Source organism: Rhea pennata, chromosome Z (assembly GCF_028389875.1).
Source record: "Rhea pennata isolate bPtePen1 chromosome Z, bPtePen1.pri, whole genome shotgun sequence".
NCBI classification, from domain to species: Eukaryota; Metazoa; Chordata; class Aves; order Rheiformes; family Rheidae; genus Rhea; species Rhea pennata.
Genome location: NC_084702.1, coordinates 33,188,745 through 33,216,454, shown reverse-complemented (window position 1 = coordinate 33,216,454; position 27,710 = coordinate 33,188,745). Strand labels below are relative to the sequence as shown.

The 27,710-nt window shown below is 39.8% G+C and overlaps 1 protein-coding gene across 6 annotated transcripts in view; it reads left to right on the top strand.

Annotated features, from left to right (window-relative positions):
• The window catches only part of SEMA4D (semaphorin 4D), a 107,655-nt gene that overhangs the window by 49,229 nt on the left and 30,716 nt on the right, over window positions 1-27,710 (top strand). For all 6 annotated transcript variants that reach the window (XR_009961304.1, XM_062600619.1, XM_062600618.1 and 3 more), the window contains 6 exons: window positions 9,903-9,966; window positions 19,474-19,864; window positions 22,250-22,395; window positions 23,735-23,797; window positions 25,731-25,829; window positions 27,071-27,164. Coding sequence is in view for 5 of the 6 variants with exons in the window: in XM_062600619.1 (XP_062456603.1) it covers window positions 19,771-19,864; window positions 22,250-22,395; window positions 23,735-23,797; window positions 25,731-25,829; window positions 27,071-27,164 (496 nt within the window). In the remaining variant the exon portion in view is untranslated. The remainder of the gene's footprint in view (window positions 1-9,902; window positions 9,967-19,473; window positions 19,865-22,249; window positions 22,396-23,734; window positions 23,798-25,730; window positions 25,830-27,070; window positions 27,165-27,710) is intronic.

Sequence of the window (27,710 nt, the reverse complement as noted above, 5' to 3'; positions counted from 1 at the left end):
AAAAAAGGACTGTTTCTTCATAGAGCTGTAAACCTTTAAAGAAGTACATAGATCTTTATCTCGCTTTTCACTAATGCTTTCATATAATTTCATAGTTCTACTTTTTGTAATACTAAAAAGCTGTTTTCTTTTTTAGCATTCAAGGCCTAGAAACTTGCCGTAATTATCTGTTTTGTCAACAAACTTTGAGACAGAACCTCTGTAGTATGCGACTCATGTCTATCTTGCCTTTCATAAAGTCCTTAACGATGGCACAAGCAGATCCTTAAAAGTTAATCATCGAGTGTAATAATGACTCTCTGCACTATATTTCGTTCGGCATAAAAAAAAGCTCATTCTAGGCTTGGCAGGAGTTAAAGTCCCAATAATGCTCATGAGAATGTTCTGTGAGCAAAGCTCCTATTAATCCTCTTGCTGACACGCTCGCACATAATTTGATGTGAAATTTGAAGTGTTTATACTGAAAGATCTGCACCTGTGTTTTTGAACATACAGAAAGAAGAAATATGGGTGCCAACTGCTATCCAGTTATTAGCTAAAGGTCAAAGTGACCTTTGCATTGCTAATGTCAACACAAGGCTTATATTGAGGTAGATGATGGTTGATACGCTACAACCTAATAGAGTGGATGTAGTAACATGTGATAAATTGCGGTGTTTTTGTGAGTTCTTCCAGAGTCAGAGTTCAAACTTAGACTGAGTCCTTCCTAACCATTGCTAACTGAGTTTTTGCTAACCATATCCTGCAAAGAAATAACCTTGGTTTAACAAGTTTCTATTCTGCACAAACTTTTTTGTAGTTGCTGGTATGTATCATTGGTTTGCATATCTTGTGGAAGTGTGCAGTGACCCTAGCCAGTTATTTTAAAGAGTAGTTGAGGTTAGTGAGCGACAGTGTAGTTATCCAGTCATAATTAGGAAAATCCATGCTATCTGTGAGAAGCACTGGCAGCTTTTTCCCTCTCAGCTTCTTTAAAGAATAAGCTTGGGTTACTTTTCAGCATCAGAAAACAGCCAGTGTTGCTTTAGAGGTTTTAGCATGAAAAGCATGGAACTTTTCCCAGAGCTAATGTTACCTTGAACGTAACAAAAAACCACCAAACCTTTTAAAGTGCTTATCACTGAAGCTCTTTGCTTCGGGTGATTTTTGTTCTGAGGCAATGATGATTTCCCTAAAGTTATTTTACTGTGTTCTGGTGCCTGGCTGCCTGGCTCCCCCCCCCCCCCCCCCCCCCCCCCCCCCCAAAAAAAAAAAATAAAAAAAGTAAAAAAGTGGATTGCAGTCTGCTATTGGGACTAATCTCCTGTCAAGATCTCAGGTTTTTGAAATGACCTTTGCAGTGCAATGTGAATTCTGAATTCTGCCCCTAAACCGTGGGTGTCCTGATTTGTGCAGGGCCAGCTGGGGCATGCAGTTGTACGTGTGCTTGCCAGAGGAGGCCGAGTGTCTTGAATGTGCAACTGTAGGTAGAGGTAGCAACACCCTTGCGGCCGGAGTTTAGCTGACGAGAAGGAATTGTAGTTTGTTACTCATCCTCGACGGAATAAAGGGAGCTGTTTTTATAATGATGCTGCAGCCGGAAAAGGGCAGTGTTTACAGTCCTCTGCCCCTCAGGTAGTTTTCTAACTTCTTTTCCTTTCAAGATCTCTTGCAGCAAGCAGTGCTGCAGAGAGCTGTTGGGACGCCGGCTCTCGCTCTGCCGCCTGGCTGCCGGGCAGCCTCAGAGAGGAGAACTCCTGCGTACGTGGGTCATGGGCCGGATCCCGCACATCCCAAAACCTGCAACGTGTTCCTCTGCAGGCCAGGAGCTCAAGTTTTTCTTATTTGAGCTCTGAGGTGAGATGGGGAAGGGCTTGGAGCAGGTGAAGCACTTCCCACTCCATTTTTTCCAAGGAAGGCTCAGACGGGCTGTCTCCTAAAGCCGCTCTTTTGCGTGCGTTTAATCTGATCTAAGCTAGCACTGCTGCTGAAAGAGACGTTGTGGGTGGATTTAAACTAACCTGCCACCTCCCCAAAGCTGTTTTTTTGCCTGCGGGAGCTCTGCGGCCCGCTTCTCCTCACGTCTACGCAGTGGCAAGCGCTTGGGCTGGGAGGTGGGTGAGGCCAGGACCTGGGGACAGGTGAGGGGCCCGCGGCAATGGGTCGGCAGGACTGCTTCTCTCAGTACTCGACTTCTGGCTTTGGCTGGCTGGACGTGTGCCTGGAGCTCTGGCCAGAGCTCCTTGCGACTGTTGCTATCTAGGACCCGTAAAGCTCAAACATGGTATTCATAAGTGGATGAGGATATGGCTAGAGGAGCGGGTGACAGGCTGTATCTGCAGACAGTTGTAGGGAACCTGCCGTTTGCTAGTGTTTTTGCAGGAAGACTGTTAAACTGTCTGGTCTGTTACAAGTACTGAAGTAGTGAAATACCTGCAAGTGGAATACAATAGGGAAAAGAACAATGACTTTGGGATAGTCTGGATCTGAGAACCAATCATGTCTAGTCAGGGGGATGTCAACACAGGAGAAACTGTGTTGCTGCTGAAGACTGTCAATGCTGTATCTGAAGGTAAGATTTGAAACCTTACATCCAAAGGCCCGATATCAAAGAAGGGAAAGGAGGGTGAAAATAGGACATTTGTATGTTTTTTCTGTTAATACAGGGATGAACTGACTAGCAGGACACTACCAGTTATTATCAGTTGTCTCTTGTTAATTGTTTTGCTAATCTTTTGGGGCAGGTTCTTGGTGGAAGCAAACTACCTGCTTTAATGTGGACAAGTTCCCTGTGCAGCTGCAGTCCCGTGACTGGGCAATGGGGGACGAGGACTTGATGCTTCTCTCTTGTGGGTAACTCTCGCAAACCCCCTACTACCCCTTCTATGCAAAGGGAAGCGTTGAAACTTGTTGCAGAAAAGGGAGTTAGCAAGCAGAAGGCACGCCACGCGGAGACACTGGCTTCCACTCGCATTTGTGAAAGGGTGAATCAACAGCCCTTGAGCAGTACAAATAGAATTGAATTGAACAAAACAGAGCTAGCGTTTCAAAGGAGGGCATTCCTGCACCTCCTTCAACACGCGGTCTTGCCTGATGTAGAAGAAAAATTGTACCGCATTTCTTGTTTAACCAGCATGACTCATGTCAAACGCGAAGTTAGCTGTGTGCAGCGGACAGGAGCGGCTCAGTGGAACGGCGGATGAAACTTCATTGGGAGCTGCTTAGCGCTCTGTTCACATCTGAAAATAAAAATTCAAATTGTTACTGTAAATTAATTTGCCAATGAAATGCCACGGTTCTTTTGTATCAAAGGAAATGAGGAATCCAATACAGGAGAGTTCAGGAACGTATGAGTTGTCAAAAATTCTGTGGTTCTTCCTGGTAGTTTTAAACAAGCACGTTTTTAACACAATATGATTTCTCAGCCTGAGCAGTCTAATGACATTCTTGTTAGATCTATCTGACTTCATGCAGTTGGATATGAGAGGAGAATAGTTTTAAAAGTATGTGTGTGTTATAGTGGGAATTAATACATGATTAATGAGATAGGAATATCCAGAAGCACAGTAAATTTTACCTGTCTTCATAAATCAGAGATGTCCTTACATAACTCATAAAGCTTGAGGAAATCCTCTTTTATGGCTTTTTGTTTTGGAGGACATGAAAGCTTTTGCTTTGTTTTCACAAAAATGGGGTAAATTCCACCTGTGAGTTTTAATCATATTTCTCATAGTAAATACTGCTGCAAGGTACAACTTCTGAATTTCATATAGCCCATCACAGTAAGATTTTGTTATTTCTCCTCCATTTTGAATAACTTGATTCAAGTTCCCTGGATCATAACCTAGCACGGCTCCCTCGGGGAAATTGTGCTGCCTTATACAACCAGGGCAAGTGAGTCCTCAAAGTTGCCTGTTTTTTCAGCGCAGAATCCTTTACTCGGGATGGATGGGTATATCCTGGGATGTAGCAAAGCTTTTCTTTAGTAAGCTGTAAAAAGCTTCACTGTGCTGACTGGAGAAATCCTGTGTTTATCTTGCATGCCGAGATAAAAATTTACTCCTCCTTTTCTTCCTTCTCCACCTACTGCTAATTCACTTTCAAGAAAAACAAGGCAGTGATTCAGTTTTCGGACACATTTTAAGAACTCACTCTGCCTTTTGGCCTTCTTGCTGTAGCTTCTCCTGGGTGGCGCATGCTGTTCGTGGTGGATATGGGTATGTATAAGGTTATCGAGAGGGTGTTTTGAACAGACAGACTAGCTTAGGCTGTATTTTGGTACTGAAAACCTCCCACTCTGTGGGGAAGGTGTCTTGTGGATTTGCCTTCTTTGAGAGCCAAGAGACTTTAGGATCTGGCACCTGTCAATCGCTGGCATAATCTGCTATACTGTTTTGCAAGCCTTGAACCTGCCACTGAAGGATAGGGTTTTTCTACCTCATCATGATGATAAAACACTCTGCTCTTTATGCATTATAGAATCACTTGCATGTCTTCTCATTCTCTTTGGTTTTGGAAGATGTCCATATATTTGTCAAGGCAAGATAGGGGAGAAAAGGTCAAGATAGAGTTGGAAGAATACTAAATGTGGAACCATTGTAGAGTAACATCTGGGAGTTTTGGAATCTTGGTGCTCAAATGAGTGTCTTAAAGTGAATATAATTAAACTGCTGCCTATAAACAGTGGTAAGTGCATACTGTGTAAAAAGCCAGGGAAAGTCAAAAAAGAAATCTTGAAGCAATTAATATTTGAATAGGGACAAAAGGAGATGTGATCAAAGTTATTAAAAAAATAGATGATACATTACAGCATGTTGATTTTAGCTTTTCAGGGTTGTTGTATTGTCATAATGCATATGGAAATAAATGACACTCATTCACTTCTCTTTTTAATGTTATGAAGCATTTCCACATAAGTAGCAGCTGATGGTCTTTTGGATAGGACGTGTCTATGAAGCAGAGCTTGTAGTGCAGACTTCCTCCCCAGCCCGCTCTGATTTTCTTGTAATGCAGTTTGTTCACTCTGTCGAAGAGCATTAACCAAAACTTTAGGCAGTGTTAAAACTTCCTGATCTTCTTTCATTGACTATTTACAGTAATAATTGGAGGCTCTTCTGTTTCTCCTTGTTTAAATTTTAGCACCAGCAAAATATTGCCTGGATTGCTTTATTTCTTTTTCCTTTTTTTTTTCCTCCTTAGAAAGGAAGAAGGAGACCTTGTAGATTAGTAAGAGGTGGTGCACACGTGGTGAAAGTGGAGACGATTGTCTCCTCTGTGTTGACCTTATCGAGGTAAAAATGTGTTGAATATGGGGATACTCCCATTGATCTCTGCTCTTTCAAGGTACCTTGTTTACTGACCACATAAAATGTTCTGATATTACATCTGAAAGAGCGTCTACTTCCCTAATATGTCTATGTCCTGTAGTAAGTGCACATAAATTTTAGATGTCTGTGAAGCGATGGTTTAAAAAATTGACTCTAAAGCCAAAGTACTGGTGCTTTCCTTGTGCAGTTGTTTCCTCCTTTCTTCTCTTTAGTGCTCCGTGGCTCTTCATCTTAGACAGTTGTGGTTCTGGTGCCCTTCATTTTTATTGGATTTTGATTGAGAAACAGTTTTTAATTAAAATGTTGTTAAAATGATTACTCTTGTGTTGATATTTATATAATATTATAGTTGCAGGAAAGTAGGAAATAAACTCAAATCCTTTCTTCAAGAAGCTTAGATGTACATACACAGAATGACAAATGTGGAAGTTGGGTTGCTTAAATACAGTTTCTCTTAATATCCTTAAAAGTGGAGGAACCTCATTTTCAGATAGTAGTAATAGCTGAACCAACCTCCCTGTTCATAGCTTGTCACTTAAATGCCAGAGGAATCATAGCAGGGTTGGACTCCTCTCCTCTTTGAGCCTCTTTGAGGATGCTTGTAAGGTTTGAGATGTGTAAGAGTGACCAGGGGATTGAAGCTGAAGATCTCAGTCTTATTTGGGCTAAATTAAAATGACTGGTTCCGATGCAAGGGTTTTTTATTATTATTATTTTGTTGTTACAAAACGTGGACTATAATAGGACTCTTTTGCAATTTAAAACTGATTCATGTAAAGTTAGAAAGGTGCAAGGCTATGTATTTTTCCCTTAATGTGATCTTTTGAAAAAGTGGTGGGAAAGTGTTAGGTCAGGAAATGGTGGTTTGAAATAAAATACATTTATGAAAAACGAAGTTTCACAGGTGGGAAAGGAAGGGGAAAACATTTTGGCTTTGCTCTGTAAATCTTGTAGTGTGTTTGTTACTAAAGTCATTTTCTTTTCCTCTTACCCACTGCAGTCTGTCTTGCACAAGTGGTTAGTAGGTATCATCAAGCTGACTGTCAAGCATGAAGGGGCCAGAACTATAGAAATTGTTACAGTAACTAACAATTATTTCGAAATATCAAATGCCCAATTACTAAAATAAAGTGTTGATAATAACTACAAAATCTAAAAACAGTAATACCTATAAGCTACCTTTTCCTAAATTGTTTTCTGTTAGAACTCAAAAACCATACATACTTTACAAGAATGTCTTCAGCGTGTAGTCTGTGGAAAATGCTGTGTGGGTATGGTTATACAGAGTTATTTGTAGGTTTAACCCATGGCTTCTGTATGCGTGTTTAAAATAATCTTTCTAAGAAAACTAGCCTACACGTAGATTGTAGCTGACCAAAAGTGTAAGTAGCAAATGCATCTCTTATCAGGAAATTGTATTTTCGTAAGATGGGTGAATGATGTTGTGCTAGTGCTAACACTTCCAAACTTCAAATCTGCCTCCATCACCCCATAATCTATTGACTTTTCTGAGTGTATTTTAAATTTGCTTATAAAGCAAATTTTACGTGTCTGTAAAGCGATGGTTTAAAAAGTTGACTCTAAAGCCAAAGTGCTTCTTGCTTCTGTATTTTTCTCTCTCTTTTTTTTTTCCTTTGTTTCCTATTTAGAATCTGTAGGACTTATTTGCAGCAAGTGTATTCTTGAATAGAGAGTTAAAGAAATACTTCAGGTGATAATTGATATAAAGAATGAAGTAGTGCAGTTGTTATTTTAATGCAGGTAGTCTTTGATGGTCAGAAGTACTTGTAGTAGGTTAATATGTCGTGGAGTTGGACAGGTTAGAAGAAAATTCTAAAATAAATATTATATATGCGTGTGTGTATATATACATATATACATACATATATATATATATATATATGAAAGACTGCTACTCTTTTATGTAAAGTTTCCTTAAGGTGACTATCATGTTATTCTACATAATATATTCCAGGCTGTCTTTCATTTATAATCCAGTAGGTGTTTTCTTTAATCTTTAAGGATTTAGTCACAGTTGTCAAAATAATGAGCTTTTCATGGTGTAACGTTTTTGTTGTTCATTGGCCTTCCCCCCACCAAAGCTCAAGCAGTTATTCCCAGAAGAAGAAGTTTTTCTTCCCCAAGTTTACACTGAAACAGGATTTTTTTTTTTTTTTAAACTCTGTTCAGACTTGGCAGTGATTTAGGTTTTTAGGGAGTTCTTGCAATGCCTGTTTTAAGAATCACCTGAGAGATTTGGGTCAAAGAGGAGGACCTGGAGGGTGCCTGAGAACTCTGCGTTTACACAAACATTAACCTCACGTTGAAGCCCTGCTTCCCTACCATGTGCAACAGTGACATTTGGCAAGCCGAGGCTTGTTACCTGTCTGGGGTGACTACTGCTGTTGCCCAGAGAGGCAGCCAGCAGAGGCCGGTCGAAGGAGAAGCGTCTGCCTGTGCTACTCACTGTCTTTCGCCCATGCTCAGCTGCCCTCCGGCCAGGCCCTCGATGTGTGGGCCTCCATACCAAAAGGGAATGATACTTAGTTAGGAGGCCCTTTCACTCTTCACAAGAGGAAGTCTCAAGGAGAAATGAAATGCCCTTAAGAGAGCTGCAACTACTGCATCTTGTATGATTTTGTTTTGTCTTAACAAAACTCCTGCTGGCTTTTCTGCTGCAGTTTCATTTCTTGGTGCTAGAAGATTTCCGTGTACTTGTGCTTGCACTTCTGTGATCTGAACGGCTGTATCTAGCTCTTGTATCCTGAGCTAAGGAAAACACTGCGATAGGCCGTATTTAGGAGCTGCTGAAATCTGCTGGTCAGTTAATTTGCTGCAAAGTTTGCTGTCAGCTTGCTTGAGTAGTTTGATGCCTGCTGTGTAGCTATTTATTTAATGTGAATAGTTTATTATAATGAAAGTACTTGTGCAATCCACAGACTTGTTAGAAGTCATCTCGCAGTAGAGGCAAAAGATTTTTTTTTCTTCCTTTTAATGTACCTGCAGTTAAACTGGATGTTTAAATGGATGTTTACTCTGTAAGCAATAAGCAGGAAGAAGCAATCTAGGATCTGAAAATTCCAGTTAATAATAATGCAGTAGCAAGCATGGTCCTGTTGGGTCAAGTAGCAATACTTCAGATTTTAACTTTCCACTTTTAATATAAAGTAGCAACAGCCATAGAGATGCTATGGTGTAAGCTTATGGAAAGCTTCCTATTTGCAGAATGAGTCACTGTTTGCCTGTTCTGGTTTTTCAAGCAAAATGAAAGGCAGGCAATTGTTTCTTCAGCAAAAATAAACCACCTATGTCCTCCTAGAGCTTGTGAAAAATATCTAGTGTGTAATGATACAGACTGACAGCAGACTTCCATGGAGTATCAGGTCCAAAAAGTGTGGTGGGAAAGTTGTAGAGATTCCTCTTTCTCTTTAGCCCAAAAAATCTTGACTTGTGGAGAAAAGAATTTTTTTCTGAACTAAAAATAGGTTTGACAGGCTTACTTGATAACCAGTAACTTACTAGCAGTCACAAAATGGGCTGTATTGAAGAACAGGGCAGAGAGAATAGCCTGAAAAGACACTTTACAGCTTCTCTCTTGCCTTGGAGACATGAAATACTGAGCTCAGCTTCTCATAATTCTGTGTCTGTCTTGTCAGCTTTTCACTCTAACCCCTTGGATCAGGATTGGGAATTCAGCCTTCAGATGCGGAATGGAAGTTTTCAGATGTGTTCTCTTCCCATTTAAATCCATGGGAACTCTCTTACTGTTGACTTAAATGAAATTTGAAATTTAGACTGAGATCTGAGTCTAGATTTGGTCTACGGTGACTTGTATTTGAAAGTACTACCCTACAAGTAGTACACACCCTTCTGAAATCAATTGGGTGAGTGTTAGAAACTATTTCAGGCCAAATACAAACTGATATAACAGTATTATAAGTCTATGTTATTAAAAGCATATTGCCTAAAATGGTGTTACAATAACTGCTTCATCTGCTGTCAGGGTTGCTTCAGAGTGGCCAGAGTGTCTTTGATTATACCAGAGATAAATATGTAAATACATTGGGTTTTATCATAAGTATCTAGACATTCTTGTTACAAGCTTATGCATAGTACAACCATTTAGTTACTTAGAGAATTGTGGAATTACTTTATATAGATTTGATGAGCTAACTGTTTGTGGGATTGGCCAGTGTCCAAACTGTCTGAACGTTTGCCCGTTCAGTACCCAAAGTAAAAAGAGTCCCAGATTCTTACCAGGAGCTGCTAATGCTACTGTAACACAAACACTAAATAATTCTGTACTGAGTAGTTACAGGCTAACCTAGGAGAGGGGGAACAAATCAAATTTGAAAATAGCTGGTCTGTATGCCTTTTACCAGGACTGTTTAATAGTTTTTCATATTAAGTGCAACATCAAAATCTTGACTGATTCGATACAAATATATTGGCTCTGGTTTCTATCAGAAGTAGTCATTCTACTGAGGCTCTGAAAGCCAAACTCTGTGGGAGGATTTCTTAAAATTTCCATATCAAAACTGCACTTCAAATTTGTGTGGTAGTGTATGTCAAGCTCCATTTATTATTTCTTTGCAGAAAAGGAGGACTTCTGACGGTTCCCCAATTCCACAAGTGTGTGGGAGGTTCTAAGAAGTGACAGGTACTGTAAAATGTGACTTATTTCTTCCCTGTTATTGCATTCTCAGTAGCTGTGTTAGATGTGTTCTTATTGATAAAAACAAGTAAATGGATTGTATGATTGAGCAAGAAGATTAAGCCCTTAATTCATGTGGAAAAATGTAAATAAGATAAAGATTTAATGGTAAGCTTCACTTTTATTTTATTTTGCTTTTATTTTTACTTTTGCTGCACTGCCACTGTCGTAATTTGGGTTCGGTATGTGATAGAGCACAGTGAGGCAGAAAAGTGTCTTAAGACTTTTTCTTCTCTTGGGTGGCTCTTGAATTCTGGCTCTGAGACAGCTTGACATCCAGGTTAGGGGCTGGCTGGGGCCTGCCAATATTGCAGCTGTGGATGGATCCTTCTGCTCATCCATGTAGTTTTACATTAACATTTTCTGTCTAGTTTCCTTCTGCACAGCTAGGCTGAGGACCAGCCTGCAGCTGCAGTGCCCACAGCTTTTGCTAGCTCACATGACTGAGCTGTCCAAGGCTAGAATTTGTTTGCTTTTTCTTCAAAAGACAAATCAAACGGATTCAAACCCATTTGCTCTTTCCTGTTGCTTTTTGGAGTTGAAGGCCAACAGAATGCTCCTAACAATCGACTCACAGTAATTTAAAAAATACGGATTTTAATCTGCTATTTGTTGTATTGTAATCTTTGCTTTTTTCCGGAATGACAGTAAGAAAAAGAGAAGAAATGTGGGCTTTTTGTAAAAGGAAAAAGTAAGTATCTCTTCAAGTATGCCATTCAAGTTAGGAAATATTCTCTGCTCTAACTCAAATGTTAGTTTCATGAGTAGTACTTAATGGTGCATTTAACATGCAGGATCAGGAAAATGCTCAGCTTCTGTCTACACAGAAGGTTTCAGCCTAAAGATTTGAGGCAGAACTTAAAATTGAGAATTTAATTTTACTCAGAATTTTTCTCCTCTCCTAGCACTAGCACACATCCTCCAGCAAATTCTGTTGTGTAGGTAAAGACCATATGAAGTTATCTTTAAAAAGTTTCATCTAGGTTGTAAGCATGTGGCAACCTTAAAATATAGTCTGAAATATAAACAGTCCCATACTTTACATGGATATTAAACAGTCATTAAGGGCTACTGCTCTGCTGGTTTGAGGTTTTAATTTACCTCAGCAAAAAATGAGTTCACTTGTACTGAATAGCTTTTTTTTTTTTTTTTTTTTAAAAAAAAGTGTTAAAATCATGTTTTTCATGAGACAGCCTAAAAATGGCAATGTGCTTGAGGCTGTGAAAGGATGAGAACTAAAACAAAGGATATTTCCTGCCAGTCCTTAGGAATCTAAAATGAATGAATTATGTAAATAAAGCTATGTTGTCTAAGGTAAATTATATGTTTCTTGCTGTGTAATTTTGATTGTTTAAAATATAAGCATTGCTTACTTTTCCTTCAAGTTCTATTTTTGGAAACAAAAACTTTGAAATTGGAAAAAATCAAGTGTGAGAAAAATCACCCAGTGGGAGTTGTGTGTGTGTGTGTCGTTTTTTGTTTTTGTTTTTGAACTGAATAAATCCTTCAAATTTTTGTTATCAAATGGGCCTCAGTAAACCTTGAAGCAGGTCTGTATGCTGTCAAAACTTTGGAAAGCCTTTGAGGAAAGTTATTTTGGGAAAGCTTACAGTTCATGCCCTCTGAGAGATGAATAATTTAACCTCCCTTTTCTGCCAGGGGAAGCAATTCTCCTGAAATATAAAGGCCAACATATTGGCCTTCATATGCCTAATCTCATAGTAACTTAAAATTTTTAAAAACACACAATTAAAATATTTTATTTAAAAATATCATGGTAAGATGTCTGGAAAACCTTCTGCAGTTTTATGCTCATGGTTGAAGGGGAGATTGCCTGCCAGTCAGTTAACATTTACTTTGAGGTCCAGACTTCGTTTGGTTTGCCTCAAAAGTTGAGTGGTACGAAAGTAATTCCATGGAAAACATACGGATGTGGATGATGATCCTTCTAGTCCAGAGGACAGGACAGTGATCAGTTATGTTGTAAGTCTCATCAGAGCTTGCATCACTTGTAGTAATGTAGCTGCATACTTCTTTTGACATGCTTAGTTTCCTTTATTTGGAAGTGCAATAGATTCTTAGAATTAAAAGATAAATGTCTCAGTGGTTGTCAGCAGAGGCCCAGTTCTAGAAGTCAATTGTATATTTTCTCGAAGAAAAAAAATGGCCAGACTCACTGTCTCGGCAGATGATATGGAGTACTGATATGTTTCTGCCAGCCAGGGCCACATCAGTGATTCTGTAACTCCTCCCTTCTTCCGTGCTCCTATAACTCATTTCAGCATCCCACTGCCTTCGGTGGCAACTTTGTGCTTTCTCTTGCATGGTATTTAAACTGCTGTGGCTAAAGCAGGTTTAAAAGTGTTTAAAACACTGTAGACCTTTTCATATGAGTGCTCCTTATTGTCCCTGTAGGGTGGGTAGAACGTTACGTGGTGTAAATGTGTCTTCGCTGGAATATTGGAGTTTCTCGGTACAAGCGGTATGCCGTCCTTGCTGCTATGCTGTAGCATACTCTACTGCAGAAATGACCAAGTTCTGGAAGAGCACCAGCATAGCATCAGCCTCAAATAACGTCTTTCGAAGCAATATGAAAACACCTTTCTCTGAGCAAATGTCTTAGGATGGTTTGTGAAATGAGTGGTGCAGGGGGTGTAGACATCATACATTAGCCAAACTAGGTATCATCAGTGGTGCTACTGCAGCTGCTGAGGAAAGAAAAGAGATGGCCAAGGTGTGGATGCGTGAGGAATGGAGAGTTAGGGCCTCGGGGTGGCAGGGTGGGGACTGAACTTGCGGCCTGGAAGCTGGTGCAGAACATACGTTGAGGAGGAGAAGGGGAAGGCAAGTTTGGAGGGAGGAAGCAGAGATGGAGAGCATCAGCACAGAACCTGGGTGAGTTGCAAGAAAAGAAAACCCAAGGGGCAGAATAAAGAGTAGTTGTAAATGAGAGGAAGATGATGTGGATGCTTTCTGTGCCAGGGAGTTGGACAAAACTGGCAAGATTTAAACCAGTAGTGTATAGGTCCGTTTTTGTCTTGTACTGGGAGAGAACAGCTACCACAAGCAATAGTTTCTTGAGGATCATGCAGATCCCAGCTCTAACGCTGCATACTATGAATGTGCCAGTAAATTCTCAAAGGGTGACTTTTTGCCTTTTGATTGTAGGGTTTTTCTGGATTAGGTAAAGGCTTCTTAGCAAAGAGAGATAAACATCATTTAGCAATTTGTGTAATAAAGAAGTTGCACAAGCCAAATAAGTCTTTTTAAAAAAGCAACAAAAAAAAAGGGTTTCAACATTAGAGTTGCAAAACTGGGCATTTCTTAGCTTTGGAGCTCGAGAGTTTTGACTGCTTAGATAACTATCAAATGTACAGGAATTACACTTGAATGCAGTTTTACCATGTTGACTGGGGGAGAAGTCGTAGACCTTGGAGTATTTAATGGTGCAGACATTTATTAATAATTAATAAACTAATTTGGTACTGACAAGAATTGCTGAACTGGCATCTGTGAAAGGTGAGACTTTCTGCTCCCAAATATCTCTCTCTCCACACTAGCTTGCCTTTGTGTTACGGAGGAGGGGAAAGATACCTGTTGTCTTCCGGTTGTTGGTTTCTCAAGGTTGTTTGCTTTCTCATTGTAGCGCTTGTGCTTTGGGATGGGGGCATCTGTCTGGGAGAAAATAGCCCAGGACACTGTTTTGTTCCAACAAATCTGCTAAATACTCGGATGATGCATGCTCAAGTGGGTGGGTGATGTTGGGGCAGATGTTTTTCTGTCTCAGCAGAAGTCAGCGTCCAACTCCCTACTCTTATAATTTGTGTTAATATTTTACATTGGTTGTTCCCTCAAAGTGAGGCAGCCTGAGTTTTTTTTTTTTTTTTTTATCTAGCACTTTCATTTTTCTCTCCTTTGAGACAGCAGGAACTTATGTCTCTTCCTATTTTTCTGCCTATGCACTAAAATTATTGATGTCAACAGGAATCTTCACAACTCTGAAATTCCAGCTGCGCTCTGCCAGACTGACAGGAGCTCTGTTAATTGTTTTTTCTATGGTTGCACTGTTTGTAGTCACCATTAATACAAGCATTACGGAGAGATCATGCAAGCAGTGTATGCGTCATTCTGCTCCAATTCATCATAATACATTGACATAAAAACATAATAAAAAAAAGAAAAACACTGACATCAAAACATTAAAAAAAGTTTAAATTTAACTTCAGAATTTTTTATCAATTTTGCAGAAAACAGTGGTAGACCTGTTGTCAGTTTACTTAGATCTAAATCAAGCATTTCAAAATTTCTATATTATTTCTTAAATGTTCTTGTTTTCAAGCAAATTGTGGCTTCTTTTCAGGAGTAAAACCTCAAGCCTTAGGAGATCTAACTTTTCAAAAATGCAAAGCACTCAGATTTAATCAAAGCAAGTGAACGCTGACAGAGCTGAGCTAATTTGGAAATTAGGCCATTGTTATTTTTCTTGCTCTTTCTCTACCTTATGTGTTATGTAAAAACAGGTTTATATTAGATTATGGTTGACTTCCCAGAGGATGTGAGGGAATGAGTTATTCCGGATAATTTTCAGCACCAAAAGGGGAGAGTAATTAAATTGAAGGCTAAATCAGAGGGTAAGGTCCTGAGTGCATTTTCATTTCTACTTAAACTAATGGAGTTGAGAACATAGTGGATCTTGCACAATTTAGTACTGCATGTTCACTGTGATCTGTCCTGCCTCTTTCCTGAATGTGCAATCATAGAATCGGTAACATTGGAAGGGACCTCTGGAGATCATCTGGTACCTCCCTCCCTCAAGCAGGGTCACCTAGACAAGGTTGGATCCATGTGGGCTTCCAGAGAAGGAGACTCCATAACCTCTCTAGGCAACCTCTTCCATGGCTCTGTCACTCTCACAGTGAAGAAATTCCCCCTCACGGTCAGGCGGAACTTCCTGTGCTTCAGTTTTTGCCCATTTCCTCTTGTCCTGTCACATGGGACAACTGAAAAGAGTTTGTCCCCGTCCCCTTGACACCCTCCCTTCAGGTACTTTATAGACATTGATAAGATCCCCCCCTCAGTCTCCTCCAGGCTGAAGAGGCCCAGCTCTCGCAGCCGTTCCTCAGAGGGCAGATGCTCCAGCCCTCTGGTCATCTTTGTAGCCTTACGCTGGACTCTCTCCAGTAGCTCCATGTCTCTCGTGTAGTGGGGAGTCCAGAACTGGACACAGTACTCAAGGTGAGGCCTCCCCAGGGCTGAGTAGAGGGGTAGGATCACCTCCCTCCACCTGCTGGCAACACTGTTCCCAATGCAGCCCAGGAGACCATTGGCCTTCCTGGCCACAAGGGCACATTGCTGGCTCATGGTCAACTTGTCATCCACCAGCACTGCCAGGTCCTTCTCTGCAGAGCTGCTCTCCAGCAGGTCAGCCCCCAGCTTGTACTGGTGCATGGAGTTATTCCTCCCTAGGTGCAGGACCCTGCACTTGCCCTTGTTGAACCTCATGAGGTTCCTCTCTGCCCAGCTCTCCAGCCTGCCCAGGTCTCTCTGAATGGCAGCACAGCCCTCAGGTGTCTCAGCCACTCCTCCCAGCTTGGGATCATCAGCAAACTTGCTGAGGAGGCACTCTGTCCCCTCATCCAGGCCACTGATGAAAAAGTTGAACAGGATGGGACCCAGTACTGATCCCTGGGGGACGCCACTAGCCACAGGTCTCCAACTCAACTCCACACCATTGATGATGACACTCTGAACTCTGCCTTTCAGCCAGTTCTCAATCCACCTCACTGTCCACTCGTCGAACCCACGCTTCCTGAGCTTATGTAGGAGGCTGTTATGGAAGACAGTGTCAAAAGCCTTGCTGAAGTCAAGGTACACAACGTCCACTGCTCTCCCCTCACCTACCCAGCCAGTCATTCCACCATAGAAGGCTATCAGATTGGTTAAGCAGGATTTTTCATTGGTGAATCTGTGCTGACTACTCCTGTTCACCTTTTCTTCCTCCCTATGCCTGGAGATGACATCCAGAATGAGCTGTTCCATTCCCTTTGCAGGGATGGAGGTGAGGCTGACCGGCCTGTAGTTGCCTGGGTCCTCCTCCTTGTCCTTCTTGAAGACTGGAGTGACATTGGCTTTCTTCCAGTCCTCAGGCACCTCTCCAGTTCTCCATAACTTTTCCAAGATGATGGAGAGCAGCCTGGCAACAACACCTACAGCTCCCTCAGTACTTGTGGGTGCATCCCGTCCAGGCCCGTGGATTTGTGGATGTCTAGCCTGCCCAGAAGGTCTCTAGTCCTATCCTCCTCAGCCAAAGGAAAGTCTTCCTTTCTCCAGACTTTCTCCCTTTTCTCCAGGCTCCGGGATTCCTGAGGGCCGCCCTTAGCAGAGAAGGCTGAAGCAAAGAAGGCCTTCAGTAATTCTGCCTTCTCTGTATCCCTTGTCACCAGGGCACCCGCCCCATGCAGTAGCGGGTCCACATTTTCCCTAGTCCTCCTCTTGCTGCTGATGTATTTGAAGAATCTCTTCTTGTTGTCCTTGACATTCCTTGCCAGACTCAATTCCAGCTGGGCCTTAGCCTTCCTCGTTGCATCTCTACACACTCTGACTGTACTCCTGTAATTCTCCCAAGTAGCCTGTCCCCTCTTCCACAGCCTGTGTATTTTCTTCTTCTGTTTGAATTTGGCCAAGAGCTCCTTGCTCACCCATGCAGGTCTCCTGCCCCCTTTGCTGCACTTCTTACTCATAGGGATGCACTGCTCTTGAGCTTGGAGGAAGTGATGCTTGAATACTAGCCAGCTCTCCTGGACCCCCCCCTTCCTTCTAGGGCCTTAACCCATGAGATTCCTCCAAGTAGGTCTCTGAAGAGTCCAAAGTCTGCTCTCCTGAAGTCCAGGGTAGCAATCCTGCTTGTTGTCTTACTTCTTTCCTGCAGGATCCTGATCTCCACCATCTCATGGTCTCTGCAGCCAAGGCTGCCCCCAGCCTTCACATCCCCAATGAGTTCCTCTCTGTTGGTAAGGACAAGATCCAGCAGGACACCCTTCCTCATAGGCTCCTCCACCACTTGTGACAAGAAGTTATCATTGTATGTGCAAAATTTTACCCTGTCAACAAAAAAGTTCTCATAAGTCAAACTTTTTAATATGAAAAAGGAAAGCTTTTCTTGCAAAACTATACAGTGTGAGTGAAGTGACAAATTTCTGCTTTGTGTAGCCAGAGGAGTTCTCCAGCAACACAGGAAAATAAGCACTAACTGACCCAGACAGACATTTTTTTTTCCTCCTTTGAAAGGTAATATAGTTTGTTTCAGATTTTGTTGTCATTTTATGCCTTCTGAGGAAGGCAAGTTAGCCCAGGAACATAACCATAGCAACAAGGATGCTCCAGATTTTCCATCATGAGGACATGGATTTCCTCATCTAGTTCTAATTTTGAAGTCCAGAAAACTCTCAAGACTTTAGAAGTCTTCTCTGGAATACCTCTCCCATATAATATTACATATAGATGATTGCTTATTATTGGGACTGGTACTGTGTAATTTGTTTTGGCTTTTTGTTCTTTAAAAAAAGAAGAACTTAAGTGAGAACTGCTTGCTGTGTGAAGATCTGTGAAGAGTCTTTTCAGTAACTCAAGGATTGCATGAAAAAAAGAATGATATGTAGAAATACTAGCTTAAAGCTTTTTTTCAAACTGCTATTGTTTCTTACATTGCCATTAAAATAAAATTGCCAAACTACTTTTTTCTTAATTGTAGATCTGTTGTTCACTTTGTAAATATTTTTTCTGTAAAACTGTTTGTATCAGGGTATCTGTGAATATGATGCCTTGCAACTGTGATGAATGAGGAGAGCAAAACAGGGAATTGCTTACATATAATAATAATAAACGGGAAAGATGCAAGACAGAAAAACAAGCCTAGCAGGTATCCTAAAAATATGATGCCTTTAAGCAAAAATGGCTTATATGGTCCATTATAACAGTTGAATCTGATCCAAAAGTGAATACTAGAGCTTAAAAAAAAAAGTTTTAATTCCAAGTTCAGCTTAACCAAGCTTATTTTTATGTGGGGGTCCTTTTTAGTAAAGAAGAATACAGAGAAAGAAAAGAGTTTTCCTTTAACCTTGCTTGTGATCTTTTAGTAAACCAAGTGTAATGCCTTTTAATGTGTTTGTCCATCTTGTACACAGTCATGCAACTTCTGTGGGTGTACCTGTAAATAGATCTGTGTTCTTTGTGGTTTCCAGAGGCTACTTGCCTCTGCATCTTAAACTCTAGACCTCTTCCTCCCAAAGAGGCTGTCAGCATCATGCTTCTCCTAGAAGTTCTTGCTGCAGCTGCTGTTTAGTTTTTATTTCTCTTCTCCTTAAATGCTCCTCCTCTTAAATATTATTTAGAATTCTGCAGTTTTTTCTTGCTCTCGTGCTTAAGATCCTTCAGGTTTTATGTTTGTTTTGGGTTGTGACATGTTTAATAGTAACATCCTACTGGTTTCTCAGGCCATAACACCGGATAAATTCGGTGCATTCTGTGCTTTGCTACAAAGGGCATCTTGCTTTTTGCTCTCTCCCTGAGAGTACAACCCCTGTGAAGATCCCCAAATATTCATCGTAATGCAGTAATCCTGTGGTTAATGGATGCACTCTCTTCTGAACAGTCCATACTTAACGCAAATACTTGCAGGAATCTTGACCTAGGAGCAACTATAGGAAGAGGGGTCAGCAGAAACCCTTGTAAGATGGTGCAAAAAGAAGTGAACGTTCTTTTGATCGTAATTGAGGACAGATCTCTTCTTTGGCCTGGGTGTAACAGCTCAAAGAGCAACTACCGCGTGACTTTCTAGCACTTTTCTAGGGTTTAAGCCTTTTCTCGTTTTGTTTCTGTACATAGTATATTAGTTCTTTGTTTCCTTAGCTGTTTTTCTTTCTCCCCCACCCCAAACCGAAATGCGTTAGTAGTGTAAAAAGACTTTGCTAAAAATGAGACTTCTGTTCTTAAGATCCCAAGAATGGGAGATGGACTAGATTTTTATAACTGATATTTAAAACTAGTGCTACATTTTAACAAAATTTATTTTTGATGTCCTTAGCTCTCTGAATGTAGGCTTAGTGATTTTGTTACCTTGATTTGGGTATTTCATAGGGATTTTTTTTTAACTATTAAAAGTAAGGAAATATGCAAACCAGACTGGAATTCTGTGTAATGAACATAAGAGTTTAAAACATTTATACTACGCATTCTAGATATAAAAGATTGCTTTCAGTAATTGCCTATTTATCACGTAACATGTGGGATGTTTTTAAGAATCATATTTTTGCTAATTAATGTACTCTTTATCCAAATTCAACTATGGAGACAACTGTAGAAGTGTTTCAAAATCAGTGTGTACAGCATTGCTATTTTTGGCAATACTCAGCCCATTTTTTTTTTTCACTTTTTGCTCTTATCCTCTCTCCACAGTTTCATTTATTTCTTCAACAAAACAGAAGAATGTTCTCAGTGGTCTTTCTCAGCAGCTCTTCAGCCTGTGGAAAGTGTGGGCAGTCTCTGTATTCAGTATCCTGGAAAATGTGTGTTCCCTTGAAGAAGTGATCTGTTGAAAGCGCATACTTAAAAGATTGTTCCACTGCTGCTGCACTGCTCAAAAGCCCTGAAATGTCTATTCTCGAATAGTCCTTGGAATTAGGATTTCTTCTGCTGAAGAGACACTAGCTGCTGCAGTTATCCAAGGAGCACCAGAGAGCAAAAACTCTTAAGATGGCTCTGAGCATTTTGTATACAGTGTGGGGCTTGTTACTGGAAGTGGCAGTAGCGTTTGGTCCAGTACCAAGGATCACTTGGGAACACAGAGGTAAGAAGAGGAACCTCAACAGTGTCTTGTACATCATCCCATGGTATCTGGGTTTCTGTGTGGTTCAAAGCTTTTTGCAGCCAATGCGCTCTGCCAGCCTGCTTGCTGAAAGTTCAGATTGTTGTTGCTGGTTTTGCTCAGCTCCTAAAGTGTTTAGGACTAGAATATTCAAAAGTGACTTGGGCACTAGTTACAACTTGAGATACTTCAAATTGTTCTGAAAAACTGATCTTTTTTAAAGGAGGAGTTTCAAATTGGACTTTCTCAGCTGAAGGATCTTGAAGCTGAATTTTACTCCAAGGGAAGAACATGATATATGTATTTTGTTTTAATTATATTATTTTTACTTTCAGTTTGAACATGTAGCAAAATATATCTCACTAGCTAATAATTTTTTTGTGTTTTTTTAAGACTGAGATGTAAGAATAGTGACACTAAATATTCCTGAACACTAAAAAGTTACCAAGTGGGTAAGAATTAGACCCTCTTCCAGCTGTGTTATACAATGCCTAAAGTGGAAACAATCTAGTCTTTATTTCTTTCTTCATTTTTTTTAACAGAAGATGACATTCTTTATATTTTATTTTTCAGCAAATTTTCATAACTTCGGTAATACAGTCGACAAAAGAAGACAAGTGTGGAATAGAGGAGGGAAAAGCGAATCAGATATTCCCTGGGATCCTGTTTGAAATTTTAGCCTGGGCTAGAACAGAACTCTAGAGCAAGGACTATAAAGTAGCTACTTGCTCCTGTTTATGAGTGTGTCTTTTTTTTTTTCTCTCTCTCCACAGGGCATAGATTTTTTTGTTTGTTTGTTTTTAAAACTTTTTGTCTTTTTCCTCTCTTTTTACCACTCACAGGAGTTAGCAACCATTACTTATCCAAGTGCTGTGACAGACCAGGCATATGGGCAGTATGAAGAAACTGTCTTAAGGAAAGATGTTAAATCCTGAATAGTCATACTGCAGGAAGAGAAATGGAGATTAGGAATGTAATAACAATAAGCTGATTTAAAAGATGGCTCTAGAAAATGTTTTTCCTGATTATTGGTGTATCAATGAGAAGTTGATGTACTCTTTTTCAGAAAGAATAGTATAGACAGGGCTTGTAGTTCTTGCTTAGTTCCTTGATGGTTCTGTGTTGTATAGTAGTTAAAATTTGGCAAGTCACTATTTAGTGGTAGTACGACTGGTGTTGTTATTCATCACTGACCTATATCCAGGTTACTCCAAATAGCAGGAGTGAAAGTAAATTCTAGTTATTTCTGCCTGTCTCTGTCAGCTAAAGATTTTTGCATTCAGACATGAGAAGCCTACTTTGAATAGCAGGGACAATTTAATTCAGTGGAGGAGTGAACATGTGGAGTTGTACGAGTTTATCCTTTTGGGGAAAATTTTCCTGCCAACTGAAAGACTTCTAAATGACATGCTTGAAAATCTACTTGAAAATAAATGCTTCCAAAGTCTCCTAGTTGAAAATGCACAATACCAAGTATAAAGATTGGGTGCAATGATAGATTACTTTCTACCTATACCCTTTAAAAAAAATGTTTTATTAATCTTGTGGTAGTTTCTTGCACAAAATATGGTCTCCCAAACTTTGAGTAATTCTTCCACATAGGTTGTACTTACAGAAAAAAATATTTCCTTATATTAATGATTTTTGTATCATCTTTCTCCAAACCATTCTGTTCCAGCTTGCGTGCTTCCTCATTCTGCTGTCATTCTTCCCCATGTCTCCATTTCTCTTGTCTGCTTCCTTTTCATCTTGCTTTTCCATCATGTTAGTTCTTTCTAATCCTGTGTGTTTTATATCCAATCTCCACTTCAAAACCAGCTTATTCACACACTGTAAAGGAAACCTTTTAACTTCTCTCTATCTGCTTTCTACTATGGTTATAAATTGAAGTTTCTTTTGGTAAGGTAAAGGAATTTTTATGAGATTGGGGAAGGTGCAAGGAATGTGGTAACTTTTAAAAATTTTCCACAGTAGATGCATATGTAGAAAGAAGAAGGTGAAGAAAGAGCTAATAGTGGGTGTGAAGTATAAAAAGGAAGGGTAGAAAAAAAGGAATTAATAGGTAGGGGAAAAAAAAGAAGGAAGACATGAGTTATAGGGGATGACCATAGGAGGAAATGTTTAGGCATTTGCGACTGAACTGGCAAGTGGGGACTGAGGATTTTGATGCTGATGATGAGAGGTGGTGTAGCTGCTGAATCAAGCTCCTGAGAGGAGAGGTGTCTCATCTGTTGTACGTGTTGTCTGTACTAAGCTTTATTGTTTTCCAGATATCAAACGAATGTTAGCTTAAAAAAATGACCCGTAAACTTGACCTTAAGTGATTGTGTTTCTTCATGTGGTGCTCTTATCCTTTTATTTCAACAGAGGTCCAACTAATACATTTTCATGAATCAGAAGTGTCAAACTATTCAACCTTATTGTTAAGCGAAGACAAAGATGTTCTGTATGTAGGAGCCAGAGAAGTGATCTTTGCATTAAACTCGCTGAATATTGCTGAAAAGCAGCATGAGGTAGGTATACATTTCAATACACTATGCTTCATTTAAAAATCATAATCTAAAATCTGACTTCATTTGCTGGTATCAGTAGCACTGTATTTTAGATACTGAATACCTAACAGAGAAGGTAGTTTGCAGGTCTGTGATTTTTGTCTGTTATTTCAAGACAGTTTGAAGTATAATATGCAATCAGATATAGGAAGAAAGGAGAAATCTGGAAAGAAACAAGTTATTATAGATAATTCTAAGGCATTTTCTTTTTGAGGACAGGATGCTGGACTGGAAGGACTTTTGGTATAATCCAATATGGTGGTTCTTACACATTTTTATTATGGAGAGTGAGCCATCTCCCATTAATCTAAATTAGAAAGAAATATAATCTGAAATGGAAGCGACGTTGGGGTTATGCTCAGTAGTGGAGGACTCCTGGCCCTACAACCCAAGAGCAACAGGCTGCAGATGTGCATTAAATGCAATGAGAACTGTGTCCTGTAGGCTTCAGCTTCTGTTTTGTGTCTCTAGATAGATCCACAAGATACAGCAAGCTAAGGTGCAGAGAGATCTGATCCAGCTTGTTCAAAGTTAGCTCAGTTGTCAGAAATACTCTAGATGTGCTGACACTGGCTTCTTGGGGTGGCTTAGTCCATGCGTAAATCTGATAACAAGGTTATATTGCTTTGAGCCCTTCCTGGGCTACTGTTTCTCCCTGCTTCCCTGCTTTGGCAGCACAGGCAGATACTCTTGAGATGCAGCACAGAATTCCCCCCACTAGAATGTTTTGGGAAGGCGCTCGTATGAGATGTGTGTGTGTGTGTACATATATATATATAATTTTAATTTGAACAAAATGTTGAGGGATGCTGATAGGGAATTTCCCCAACATATAAAAGTTGTTTTTAATTGTGAATGCATATAACTATCAGAGCTACTGTCCTGCATATAATAATGTATATTGGTCCAAGATGTTTCCTTTGTTGTGTTTTGTTTGTTTTTCTCCAGTGTAAATTAAGTTGAGAACTTAAAACAGTTACAGTGTTATTTCCTTAATGCATATGCTCATGGAGAACTTCATTAGCAAATTGAGGGGAGACATGGTGATGAACCCCAAAAGATAGTAGCAGTGGTTCAGAGCTCCCTTAACACACATGGATTTGGAAGTGTGGTCTCCCCAGAGGGGCAATGGCTTTCAATCTTTGAAAGTTGCCTGCAAAATGACTTGCATTTGCAGCAGATAATCTCCATAGAATTACTTGCTCTGTGATAAATAATTGCATAAGCAAGGTCAGAAGATCTTGTAATTAAATTAGAAGTGCTTTGAATTTGCCTTTTTGTTGCTTATTTTTTCCCTTAGTTACACTGGAAGGTCACTGAAGATAAAAGAATTAAATGTGCCGTCAAGGGCAAATCAGAACAGGTATGTTCACTGAACTTTAAAAGAGATATTGCACATCTCACTTTAAGAGAAATGGTATTAGTAGAAGAAAGGTTCTGGCTGTTTGAAATTAAGAATTTCAAATAATCACAATTTTTTAAATTAAGCTGAGTTTTAGAAGCTGTGGCATGCTTAGTTTTTGTTTGTTTGTTTGCTTGCTTTTCATTTCTAATTCAGTGTTTCTTTTGGTGAGTCTTTGTTTAAAAAGAAAGAATCTGAACACACCCTTATAGTTAAGATTAATAGTCTAACTGTTTCTATTAAGCTGCTGAACGTAGATTACTGGTACTGCCATAAACGATAGCAATAGTGTTTAGCTATTACAATAATTCCTCCCCAACATTTGATTTTACAAAATGACCGATAATTGCGTTTGCTCTGCTCTAGGGCGTAGGCTTTTTTAGGCCAGTGTTTTCTCACCAGTGTTATTTTACATCAGTAATTTATATCCTTATTGTGATGCTCAGCAGTGTGCGCCTTGCAGGAGCTCGGTGTTGCTTGGGCTGCTCGAGCAGTTGCCCAGCGCCGGGGGAGCTGGCTCTGTTCTCAACTTGGCAGCACAGGTGGCTTAGCCCCGGCTTCCCTCAGCCTTTCTGGGAAGTAAGTGCAGGGCTGCCGGCATGCGGGCTGATTTGCTCGCGCACCCTTTCTACGAAGAATGTTTATTGATGGTTTTTGAGTATACGTGGCTCTACCTCTCCTCTTATCTCGAGTCACACCAGACATTGTACTGATCCTATGAAGTGACAACTTATTTAGCAAGATTGATGGCAGGTTTGAAAATGGGAGATTACAAGCATTGCAGATACAAAATCAGTTCTGCTCTATGCTTAGCGAGATTTGATTTATAGAGATTATTACTGATAATTACAATGGATGCAAACCCAGTAAACAAGTACTTTGCTTGATTATACCCAGAGCTGTGAACTCTTCTCCCTTTTTTTCTGCCTCCCATGTGCAAGCGTTAATGAATCGCACTTAACTTCAAGCCACATTTTCCCCACTGTATCCATGGATACATGTATCCATGATGTATTTTGCATAGTATAGTAGTTTCACAAGCATTAAGGTGTTAAGCTGCTGCTATCATCACGTCTTACACTGAAATGGATGGTCCTCTCCTTCAGTGTCTGCTACCTTGTCTAGTGCCAGGGTGTTTAAGCTCACTTAAGTAGTTTTTGGAACTGCAGTGGTGATATCTGGCTGCATATCAGCAAGCATTAAGGGATGCTGATGTTTCTGGGTTTTCCTCTGTTAAGTAGGTGTTTTGAGTTGTTTTTCTTGATTGTTATGCTGAATATTTATGGCTTCCTTAATATTCGAGACTTTACTCAAGCTCCTTGTTCTATTTCAAAGTTAAAGGAATTAGTACGTTTTCTTGGGTCAAAAAACAGTTAATATTAAGGACTGAAGAAACTTGACAGATAAAAGTGACAAAGCTTTATTGAGAATTTAATGGTCTGTCAGGTTTTTCTCTTTAAGTGGTAGTCAAGGTTGTGTCTTACTGTTTCATCCAGACTTGCAAGAGGTAACAAAGTCTAAAACTTAGTCCATTTTTAGCTAGTTGTTCTCATGGATTTGGTTAGTCTTTGGTATTTGTACTTTCATGCAGCAATGTGGGATTTAACTTTCTAAGTGTGTTGGTGTTCAGATATGCTACCCGGGTATACTGAAACAGTGGTGCACTGGTGATTGTGGGAAGCTGGAAGCTGCAGGTCTGCATGCAACTGGTGTTTGCATCTAAAGAGATGATAGCATCAGTCAGCATTACATCTCTGAAGCTTTGGAAATGCTCATGTTGTGTGGCATGAGCGGCAGCGACAGAAGAGTCAGTACTACAACTTAATTGGTTATTTATGTTAGAATGTGGAAGCTGTATTTTATCAGACTGGTCCTTTTTTGTCTTCTATTGCAGACAGAGTGCCGTAATTATGTGCGTGTCTTACAACAACTGAATGAAACTTTTCTCTACGTATGTGGAACTAATGCATTTCAGCCAACGTGTGATTATCTGGTGAGAGCATACATGCATTTTGTCCCAATAACAACTTTAACGTAAAAACAACTCATGTAAACAATGAGTTAATCTTTGTTCCCAAAGACTTTTGTAATTTTAGTGCCAGTCATAGCCTTTGAAGCATTTATGATGTTGTCTTTCTGTAATGGTAGAAAATGGAATTGCACATTAGTGTTCCCTTTTCAAAGCTTTTAATGAATTATTGATTCACCTTGGTTAACTTTTCTTAGCTTTCGTAATGCTCTGTGTATTCTACAGTAGCTGAAAAATATTTTCTAAAACTGAAATGACATTCTTTGCGACTTTCATCCACTTCTGACTCTCCCTGAAATTTTTCAAATTCCTGTCTCTGCTTGTCTTGTCTCTGCTGCTGGCTATGCTAAAGCTCCATAATGCTGAATGCTTCAGAATGAAGTCTTGGCTCAAAATCAAAACTCCCGTTTCATGTAGCTGACTCCATTAACATTCTCCACAGTGTGGATCCTGCATGATTCTGAAGTTCAGAAATCTTGTAATTTTGCTCGAATTTGTTCTTTCTCGTCTCCCCTGTCTGTAAGTCTGTCTGCCATCACCTCTGCAGCATTGCTAGAATTAGTTGTCCTCGGTCTCTGATCTCTTTGCTATACAGTAACAACTGATCGTTTCCCTATATTCTTTTTTTGCTGCTGTTCTCAGTCATCTTCCTGATCCTTATCCCACCAGTCTTTCAGGGGTTTATAAGGTAGTAGCTGAAGTATTGCTGTTTAAAATGTAGTTGGATTATTCCCCATTTCAAATTTAACCTTTTCCTGCGAATTGCTAAATCTGCTTCAGAATGCCTTCTTGATTTCTAAAACTCTCCTTTTTTATGCCATCTAATTTAATAGTTGCCTGCTTTTCCTGTCCATGAGTTGACTGCTCTGCCTTTCCTGTTGTTGGGCTTTTCGGGTGTTCTTTCTTAAGGTCTCCCTCTCTATCTGGATTTGTCTTTAGGCCTTCCATTCTTTTCTGCTCCTGTACTCCTAAATCACAGGATCGTGTTTCCTCTGTCTGATGGACTTGAAAAGATTCTCTGAAAATGCATGTGCCTTTTACAATCTTTCGAAATGTGTGTTTGATGCTGAAAGTTGATGAAATTGTCTGTGGTTTAGTATCAGCTTTTCAGTTATTCAGTCACCTGGTATGTGCAAAGATTAAGAAAAAAAAATATAGCTTTCTGGTTTTCAATTTATTTTTTGTATTTTTTTATTTTTTTACAGAATTTGATTTCATTTGAGCTTGGAGGTAAAAATGAAGATGGTAAAGGTAGATGTCCATTTGACCCTGCTCAGAGCTACACATCTGTTATGGTTGGTAAGTTCAGACTTCACATAGTTCATCATTATACAGAAGTATCCAGTCCTCTCTGCTGTCATTGTCCAGTCCCTCTCAGGATGCTAGATTTAGTCCCTTCTTTAAATCTTTACCATGTATCTAGGCAGACATTGAAATACTTGTGTAGTCAGCTTTTAACGTGTTTCTTCAAAAGCGAACTTACAGTTCTTGTGTGTTTTGGAAATAACTTTTAAAATATTTTAAACTATATTCTTAAGTGTTTAACGTGATTGGTCTGGGTAGTCAAAATGTGATGATATATTCATTCACCATGTACTTCAGTTGCCTCTATAGTATTAATTACTGTCATTTCAGTAAATTTAACAAGTGGAATTTTTAGATATCCTGGAGACATCTCCATGAAACAGACTAGGGAAGTGAGATTACTGCAAGTCTATTACTGCATAATTAAACACCACCAAATCTTGATTTGGTGAAACCTGAGTTCATAGCTGTATCACAGTGTCAAAGATCATAAAAGACAAGTTTAAAATAACACAAAACAGGAAATGAGAAGAAAAGAAC